General features: G+C 53.8%; 1 protein-coding gene and 1 pseudogene across 1 annotated transcript in view; one reads left to right on the plus strand and one right to left on the minus strand.

Annotated features, from left to right (window-relative positions):
* LOC136635253 (A disintegrin and metalloproteinase with thrombospondin motifs 4-like) overlaps positions 1-6,721 on the plus strand; it is a 9,305-nt gene extending 2,584 nt beyond the window's left edge. Inside the window, exons 3-5 of the mRNA XM_066610405.1 lie at positions 495-670; positions 1,729-1,904; positions 3,318-6,721. Of these exons, the coding sequence (XP_066466502.1) occupies positions 495-670; positions 1,729-1,904; positions 3,318-3,732 (767 nt within the window). The 3' untranslated portion in view covers positions 3,733-6,721. The remainder of the gene's footprint in view (positions 1-494; positions 671-1,728; positions 1,905-3,317) is intronic.
* LOC136635318 (5S ribosomal RNA) lies at positions 214-333 on the minus strand (annotated as a pseudogene).
* Positions 6,722-10,000: the final 3,279 nt, after the last annotated feature.

The following is a 10,000-nucleotide window of genomic DNA, read 5'->3' on the forward strand; positions in this document are numbered from 1 at the left end:
CAGAGGCTGGGTCACCATCTACATGGTCGTTGTGGGCAAACTGTGCTGGCAGCGGGATGGATTGGATGATCTCTGGGGTCCCTCCCATCTCAACAATTCTACAGGCAGATTGAAGAGAAGGGATAGGATGGAAAGTGTGACATCTCCTTATGGGTGCACCATTTTGAAGATCTCATTGGTTGGCAACCTTCAGTCTCGAAAGACTATGGTATAAGTCTACAGCACCTGATATTCCCAGGCGGTCTCCCATCCAAGTACTAACCAGGCCTGACCCTGCTTAGCTTCCAAGATCAGACGAGATCAGGCATGTGCAGGGTAACAGATCTCATTGAACACTGAAAAAAGAATCCCATTATTTTCATATGTGCTGCCCATTTTGAACCCCCCCCCTCCCATCCATGCTGCGTGGGGGGGAGGGACGTCCATTGCTCCTTATCCACCTTCCCAGGGTTAGTTATAGCACTTATTAAATATGACCTTGTATGTGCTTCCAGCCTTGACTTACCGGGAAGAACAATGCGCTGCTTACAACCACCGGAAGGACATGTTCAAGAACTACCCTGCGCCCATGGATTGGGTGCCCCGCTATAGCGGTGTTTCTGAGCATGACCAGTGCAAGCTGACCTGCCAGTCTCACGCCTTGGGCTACTATTATGTCCTGGAACCGAGGGTGAGTGTTATATCACAGTTGGCTGGGTCTCCTATATGAGAACATCAGGCCAAAGGCCCATCTCGTCCAGCTGCCTGTATCTCACAGTGGCCCACCAGATGGAGCATTCAATGCAACAAGACATCTAAGAACATAAGAACAGGCCCACTGGATCTGGCCATAGGCCCATCCAGTCCAGCTTCCTGTATCTCACAGCAGCCCACCAAATGCCCCAGGGAGCACACCAGATAACAAGAAGACCTGCAAGGCTTCCTGGGAATTGTAGTTAAGAACATAAGAACAGCCCCACTGGATCAGGCCATAGGCCCATCTTGTCCAGCTTCCTGTATCTCACAGCAGCCCACCAAATGCCCCTGGGAGCCACTCCCTTACACCTGGCATTTAGCGGTAGCCCACAAGACAACAAGAGACCTGCCTCCTGTACTCCGACATTCAGATAGAGCCTACTTCTTGAGCCAGGAGGTTGTCTATGTCCATCATGGCTTGCAACCTGTGATGGACTTCTCCTCCATCAATCTGTCCAATTCCCTTTGCAAGGCATCCAGGCCGAGCACCGTCAACGCATCCTGCAGTGAGGAGTTCCACAGGTTAATCACATGCTGGGCAAGGAAATATTTTGCCTGCCCTAACTTTCTCGCCACTCAATTTCAGTGGACATCCCCTGGTTTTGGTGTTGTGCGAGAGGGCAAAGAACGTCCCTCTATCCACTAGGCCCCCCACATAATTTTGTACACCTCCATCACGTTCCCCACAGGCAACTTTTTCCCAGACCCCAAACGCTGTAGCCTATCCTCATAAGGAAGGTGCCCCATCCCAGTAATCATTGTGGCTCTCTCCTGTACCGTTTCCTGTCTGCCGGGAGCCCTGAGACGGCTTTCTGGAATAAGCATGATATTCCACCACCCCCACCAAAAATCAGGGCTGTGAATGAGTCTGTGGGGCTGGCAAACAAAGCTCAGAGGACAGCTGGAGGTCAGAACTGAGCCCTGGGAGAGGGAGGGATTTCCCCACAAGCCCCTGGGGCAACTGAACAATGAGTGACTCCTGCTTGGTTCCAGGTGGCCGACGGCACACCCTGCTCCCCCGAATCCACCTCGGTCTGCGTCCAGGGGCGGTGCGTCCACGCTGGCTGTGACCGCATCATTGGCTCCAAGAAGAAGTTTGATAAATGCATGGTGTGTGGAGGGGACAACTCTCGCTGCACCAAGATCTACGGCTCCTTCACCAAGCCACAGTAAGTGATGCTTCCCAGGGGCTTGGCGTGTGGCGTCAAATGCCGGGAGTAGGAAGGGCAAGCAGGGCCTGCCTGAAATCTCCTAGGATGCCAAATGCTGCCCCCTCCTCACACATCACCTGGCTGCGTCCATCACTCTTCCTCCTCCTCTCTAGAGTCAGAAAGGAAGTGTGGAGAAGCAAGTCGGAGACACTCTAGCCCACCACGCTCCTCTCCACTTCTTGGAAACAATTGACTGGACCATTGGGGCGGTCCAGTCAATTTCTCTCTGCACAGACTTAGCCCTCGCTTAGCCAGCCATGATACAAATTGCTAGCCACCCAAGCACAAAAATACAATCCCGGGGTAAACATCCTGCTGAAATAACCCTTCGCTGTGGTCACGCGCATGGGCTTGCCCTCAGATACGTCACGCAACGACCAGGGCGCACAGTGCGCCTTAACTGCCAGTGGGGCAGGATGGCCACAAGGCTAAAGCTACTAGTCAGCAACGCCCCTGGTTTGAATCTTGAACTCAAGGAAGTGGAGCTTTAGCTCAGGGAACCTCGCAAAGTCTCCCCCTCCCGTTTGTGACATGGAGATAATTATCCCCTTCCTCCTCTTTTCAATCCAGGGAGTAGGGGAAAAAGGGAGAGGGGTGGGCAGAGATGGGCAGAAGGAGTAGGAGAGACATGCCAATCTACCTCCTGAAGCAGCTTTCTCAGTCGGCCTCGCCGATGAGCCGGGCTTGCAGCATTCTCAGGCTTTGGGTTATAGGATTCACCAGTGCAATTGAATCCCGTTTAGGTGCCCAGATTAAAACAGGTGGCTCCGTGGCACATTTCACGCCACGTATTCCTGGCTTGCAGGATTCTTCAGGATTCCTATAACGACCCAGAGTTCAGATGCTCTAACGCAGATGCCCAGAATTCAGCCCTCTCCTTCCAGTTTGACTCATTGCAAGGGCCCGTTTTTTCGTACCAGCTTGTCCAGACGCTCAATGAACGTTGATCCTTAGAGACAGAAAGTGACCAGGTCAACATGTAGCCTGCAGGCCTGGTCCAGCTGGAAAGCCACCATTGTCCTCTCATTCTCCACAGTGTGCCGCTCTCTAGCCCTTGGGGGGTCCCTATGGCGAAAACCAGCTCTAATTTGTTTTGGAAGTTAGAGGAGAACCATGGTTGAAGTTTAGGGGGGCTACAGCTGTGGGTGACTCTGGTAGCATACAAATAGAGTGGCCGGGGGGCACGGCCTAAGGTGCCAGGCTGCAAGGGGTTGTCTGAGAGGCTGCCCTAAGCCCCACTAATCCCATTCAACCCCAAACCTCACTTTTCTCCAACCATGGGGAATAATCTGATGGGTCCCTCGCCCCTCGTTTCTAGTCCTCTACAAGAGTTGCTCAGCTGACCCCTGACATGCGTTGTCATTCCACCAGGTACGGATACAACGACGTGGTCACCATCCCCGAGGGGGCCACCCACATCTTGATCCGGCAGACCAGTGGCTCCTCGTCCGCTAGCGACAACATCTACTTGGCCCTGCGCCGGCGGGACGGCTCGTACGCCCTCAACGGCAATTACTTCCTGACGCCCTCCAAACAGGACGTCCAGCTGCAGAGCGGGGTGGTCCTGCGTTACAACGGGGCCACCAATCCCGTGGAGGTGATCGCGGGGCGTGGGCCTCTCCTGGAGCCGCTGACCTTGCAAGCCTTGGTGGTGAGCGACGAGAAGACCCCGCGCCTCAAGTACACCTTCTTCGTCCCCACGCACGCTAAGAAGCCGTCGCCCCAGTGGCTGAAGCAGAAGGCCCGCATCCTGGAGATCTTGAGGAACCGGCGAGGCCGCAAATAAGACCGACTGGACGATCCTGGACGGGTCCTCGTGGGCCGCTCTTGCCCCTCCAAAACCAAAAGGGGTACCTGGAGAGACGAGGGCCCAGAGCCACGTCATCTTATTGTCCTTCCACAAGACCAAACTGAACTGCTGAAAGAACTTGGCAGCTGCCAGCACCTCAGGGCTCTTCCGGAACCTTCCGCCGCTTCTCACGCACACCTTCTGGCCCACGTGGCTCTGCCAGGATGCTTGGCGATGCAGGGACACAACCGGCCAAGCGAGAGCAGGCAGAGGCCCATCAAACGGCACACTGAAAAGAGGCTAAAGTTGCCGGCCTCGAGGCCGCACCGTCGGCCTGCTTCGAGGCCGCTCCGTCAGGCTCACCCATTTCCTCCCTGGGGGATGCAATGGGGTGAGATAAAGCAGACTCTGGAAAAGGAATCTGGGGAGCGAAAGGGGGGGGAGACAAAGTACCCATTTCCAGGCTGGAGGAAGACCAGCAGCGGACACTGGGAGCACTGGCAACGGCTGTATGGACAGACTGAAAAGCACGGCCCCCGATTTTGACGCTGGTCCATTTGGGCTAGCCGAGGCCTTACGGAAGGCCAGGTTTTGCAGGCCGTTGTGTCTACCCCCTGGCCTCCAACAGATTTCGGACTGCTCCGATACTACTATATTTATTAAGGGGTTTATTTATTTGCTGCTCGGGATATGTAGGGTAGTGGTTTTGGGGGGGAAGGGGAGGTCTCCCTTCTCCCCCCTTTCCCCTAAGAAAACAGGCGGCAACACTCGGCTCTCCCCGAAACGTGGCAAGTTCACGCCCCACGGAGGCGGTGTCTACCTCAGCCCCACCACATCCACCGCCCCCCTCCTCTCTGCCCCTCCGCAAGGCACTCTGCCCTTGGCCCCTCTAGCTTCTGGCAGAATGGCCAAGCCTCTCTCCATTTTGGGCACGTGCGGGTTCATTTGTGGCACCAGGGAAATTACAGGCCTTGGCTCCAGGGTAATCGGTTCCTGAAAGGGTGAGGCCCGCTCCCTCCACAGACCGGCCTCCAGCTCTCCCTGCCCAGTGCCAAGCAGGGAAACAGGCTAAGCCGTCTCATGGCACATCCTAGCCTCGGCGGTCCGCACAGGCTCCCGGTGCCAAAAACGCGGAGAGAGGCCACGCCACCACATGGCCCTCTCGGCCCAGAGACTGTCACATTTGGGGTGGTTCCCAAGAGCAGAAGCTGCAAGGCAAGTCCTCGCCCCCGACATTACAGGCCAGAAGGCAGGCTCTCTGCGCGGTGGCGCAAGGGGACGCGTGCCACCTGCTCATGAGATGGGCTAAGGGAGCAAAAACGTTTCCAAATTCCCTGGGGCATTTGGTGGGCCGCTGTGAGACACAGGAAGCTGGACTAGATGGGCCTATGGCCTGATCCAGTGGGGCTCTTCTTATGTTCTTAATTACAATTCCCAGAATGCCTTGCAGGTCTTCTTGTTATCTGGTGTGCTCCCTGGGGCATTTGGTGGGCGCTGTGAGATACAGGAAGCTGGACTAGGTGGGCCTATGGCCTGATCCAGTGGGGCTCTTCTTATGTTCTTAACTACAATTCCCAGGAAGCCTTGCAGGTCTCTTGTTATCAGGTGTGCACCTTGGGGCATTTGGTGGGCCGCTGTGAGATACAGGAAGCTGGACTAGATGGGCCTAGGGCCTGATCCAGTGGGGCTGTTCTTATGTTCTTAACTACAATTCCCAGGAAGCCTTGCAGGTCTCTTGTTATCTGGTGTGCTCCCTGGGGCATTTGGTGGGCGCTGTGAGATACAGGAAGCTGGACTAGGTGGGCCTATGGCCTGATCCAGTGGGGCTCTTCTTATGTTCTTAACTACAATTCCCAGGAAGCCTTGCAGGTCTCTTGTTATCAGGTGTGCACCTTGGGGCATTTGGTGGGCCGCTGTGAGATACAGGAAGCTGGACTAGGTGGGCCTATGGCCTGATCCAGTGGGGCTCTTCTTATGTTCTTAACTACAATTCCCAGGAAGCCTTGCAGGTCTCTTGTTATCTGGTGTGCTCCCTGGGGCATTGGGTGGGCCGCTGTGAGAGACAGGAATCTGGACTAGATGGGCCTCTGGCCTGATCCAGTGGGGCTGTTCTTATGTTCTTATGTTTTCGCCACCTACAAAACAAGGGCGGCGAACAGGTACAACCGCTACAAACACAGCCACTTATAAGTCGCACTTGCCAAAAGGGAGTGAGGTGCAGTGGTTGGAGCAATGGGGCGGAGGGGGCAAACTTCAGTTGTCACATCTCAGAGAGGGAAAATGAGCCACTAGTGGCTAGAGACACAGGCGTGCTGGCACCCAAAGCTAAACCATGCGCAGTCCCCCAAATGCACGTGCTCCACCGAGTCCCTGCTGTCATAGCCCACATGGCGGCCAGAGACATCTTGCGGCGCCCCTCTCAGTGGTTCCCAAGAAAGCCATTCAGAGTTGCCCTGCAACACCAGCAGCACTGCCCCTAGGAAGTGCCACCCTAGACAAGCACCTAGGGGGGGTAGGAGCTCTGTGATCTCCTTCCCACTTTTAGCAGAGAAGGGAAAAAAAATCAGGTACAAAGCAGATCGTCTGCTTGGGTCCTTACTGTGCCACATCTCTCAATTCCACTCACCCTGGGCAGATCGCCCTGGAATTTCTCCCTGGATTGGGGGGGGGGGGCGTCAATATTTAAAACCTCTGTAGAGCCAGAGGGAACCTTCCTCCCCCGCTACAATCCCAGTTGTACCCTGGGGTGGTCTCCCCCCCCAATCCAATCCCTGCACCAGTCGCAAGACCGATGCCAAAGGTTAATAATTTAATTAAACCGTAATTTAAAAGGCTAGCGACACAGGAGGCGCCCACGGGCCCCAAGGCAAGACCTTCGGAGCCGGAGGGAGAGTTTCGTACCGGTTTTATATAAGCAGCGTGTTAATATTAATAATTATTATTGATTTTTTTTTTTAAATAATAAAACCGTTGCAGGTTATTTAATGCTATTTATAAAAAAAACCCCAAAACCCCGCTTTTGGTGCTGTGTGATTCTTTCTGCGGATGCTGTTGTAGATTGCGAGCCTCCCACGGGGCTAAACCTTCACCATCTAGTCCAGGGGTGCCCAAACCCCAGCCCGGGGGCCACTTGCGGCCCTCAGGGGCTCACAATCAGGCCCTCAGGGAGCCCCCAGTCTTCAATGAGCCTCTGGCCCTCCAGAGACTTACTGGAGCCCATGCTGGCCCGACACAACTGTTCTCAGCAAGAGAACAGTTTGACCTCTCATCTGAGCTGTAGGACAAGGGCTCCCTCCACTACTTGCTGTTTCGTGTCTGTGATGCAGCAGTGGCAGCGAAGGGAAAGGTGGCCTTGCTTTGTGCAAGGTTTTTATAGGCCTTGAGCTACTGCAAGACCTTCTTTCATTCCTATAAGTTCCATCTCCAGTATATTCATTTATGTAAATTTATTCAAGTTTTAAATGGTAAATCAATTCCCTTTTTCCCCGGCCCCCGACACAGTGTCAGAGAGATGATGTGGCCCTCCTGCCAAAATGTTTGGACACCCCTGATCTAGTCGGTAAGGCGTGTTCAGATTATTCCCATTTTCCAAACGAGGAAGACTGAGGCCCAGGGAGAGGTGATGTCTCCGAGCAAATGCACAGCAGAGGAGGGATTTGGGACTCAGCTCTGAGGGCTGCACAACTGAGCTTTGCTAGGCAGACACCGAGGATCACCGAGCGGCTCACACAGGCCTGGCTCCCGCGCCAGGACTGGAGTGCCAACTGGCAACAAGCCCACAACCCCATTTCTTGCCGGTTCGACGACAGTTTGGATAGGGCGCGGCAAAAATCTGGGCTACATGCAAGGAAAAAGACGGGACGAGGGGGAAGAAGAGAGACGTTTGCGCATTGTTCTCCTTCCCTTGCAATCGATAGCTTTGCTTTGGGTTTCATATGCATTGCCCCACAGTCCCAAGCGCATGCCGAGCTCGTAACTCTGGACACCTGATGGCACCCCCTTCCTCCAAAGCCATAGACTTTCAGATCGCTGACTGAAAAACAGCGCACTCTTTCCCCAACATGAAAGGAACTGGTTATGCCCACCAGCTTCTCCAGGCCGGCCTAAACCATCACCCTTATGCACAAAGGCTACGACACTCAGGGCTTAGAGAAATGGCGACTGGGGTGGACGGGACAGCAAATTAAATTTATGTGGTGTGGAGACAGCCAATAGTTTGTCTTTCTCCCACACGGCTAGAATGAACAAAAGGCCATTCAACACGGGAGATTTGCGCTGGGCGAAAGGAAGGACTTCTCCATCTGGCCTAGAATGAACCTGCGGAACACACTGCCACAAGATGCGGCAACGACCGCTAGGCTCAGATGGCTTTAAACTGGGATGAGATAAAACTCCTGGAGGAAAAGTATCAGGGATAAGTCAGGATGGCTACATGCTGCCCCCTCCATGTTCGGGGGGGGTAGGGGTGTGCGCACTGAATACAAGTCGCAGGAGAGGAACAGAGCACAACCCATTTGCCACATTTCTTTCTCCTCCTGGATCTTCTTTCCAGATGCTCACCTCCTCCACTGCCTTCCTGACTCATCCTGGTGCTGAAAGGCTGCCGGCCTGGCTCCAAGTCTCCAAGGCTGCGCGAGTGCGGATCGCGTTCCAGAACCCGCAGCGAAGGCTGCAATTTCCATTCCCAGGCTTTGGAAGGGGGTGGTAGCGCACTGGGGGCAGGAAGGTTGAAACTCTTAAGTCAGAGGTGGCCAGGGAGGATTGGGGGACGGGACAGAGTCACACATAAAGAGACAGAATTTGACCAGGAAAAAGTTTTTATATAAAGTTTCTTGCAGTAACACAAACCGCAAACACATACAGAGTTTGTGTGCCGTGTCAATACAGCAGACACTTCATGGCGATACATCCTTAGTTGTTCACCAAACACCTTTTGGTGTGTGGGGAGGGACCCACAGAGCCAAGTCCCTTACTGGCCAAGTCGCCCCCCCCACCCCCACAGCACTGACTTCCTCTCTGCGTATTTGTGCAGCAGCTCACATTTCCATTCGTGCGTACAAACTCGACAGACAATCGAACTCCCAGGAACTGACACTGCTCCAGAGCCAACAGGGAGTTCCACCTGATTTATCAGCCCTCCAGTGGCTCATTCACATGCCGGAGCACACTGGATGCAGTGAGGGTTTGCATCACCCAGGAGGCCAGCGCCTCACCCCACCTTCCATGCAGTAGGTGGAGCAATTCCCCAGACAGTGGGCGTGGCAATGCACTATTGCCCCACCTCTCCCATTAGTTTTCCCCGCTATAAGTTTTGAGGGAATAGAGATACTTCAACGGGGGTTTGTTCATTGCAATCTGTGCGAAATTACGCATCAAACGATATATAACATGATGGTATTGTTTGAAAATACTAAGATTTTTAAAAATTTTGGCCAGTAGTGGCGTCACCCCCCGCCTTGTGACGCCACTGACTGGATGTTGTGGTCATTGAGTGATGAAGGCACACATAAGCCCACAATGCAAGGGACCACTGCAATCTGCTTCCCAAGCCCACCCTCTCCACTCTTGCAGCATCGTTGATATGACCCTACAGCCCGCACATATGCGCTGTGTTACACAAGAGAACTCAAGCCATTTCTGCCCAACTACATACACACAACAGGGATCAAAGTACACCTGTGCGCAGGGCAGAAATGGGTTGACAGGAATTGCAGACAGAGAATCCTCGCGGCTTCTCTCCGTTACAGTAGTTGCACACGACATTCACCGTGGAGAAAGAGAGAGCGTTCAACGTTACGCAGGGGGAAGGCCGTGTAAATTGCGCAATCGCTTTTAAGAAAACAAGTTTCTAGACCTCAAGACTCCCAAAATGGACAGGGGCCACCAAAGTGCCTTAGAGCCCAATCCTATGCATGTCTGCTCAGAAGTATTATTTATTTATTTATTCACATTTTTAGGCCGCCCTTCCTCCAAAGAGCTCAGAGCGGTTTACACAGCTGCTCCTTCCCTCCTTTTTTGTCCTCACAACAACCCTGTGAGGTAGGTGAGGCTGAGAGAAAGTGACTGGCCCAAGGTCACCCAGGAAGCTTTGTGGCTGAGGGGAGATTTGAACCTGGATCATCCAGGTCTAAGTCCACCTCCCAAACCACTACACCGTAAGTCCCATTATAGCCAATGGGGCTTACTCCCAGAAAAGTGTGGATAGGATTGTAGCCTGTATCTCATAGACGTGGCAACCTAGTCCCAGGAAAAGGGAAGGGGGGCA

This window comes from Tiliqua scincoides, chromosome 15 (genome assembly GCF_035046505.1).
Source record: "Tiliqua scincoides isolate rTilSci1 chromosome 15, rTilSci1.hap2, whole genome shotgun sequence".
Taxonomy (NCBI): domain Eukaryota; kingdom Metazoa; phylum Chordata; class Lepidosauria; order Squamata; family Scincidae; genus Tiliqua; species Tiliqua scincoides.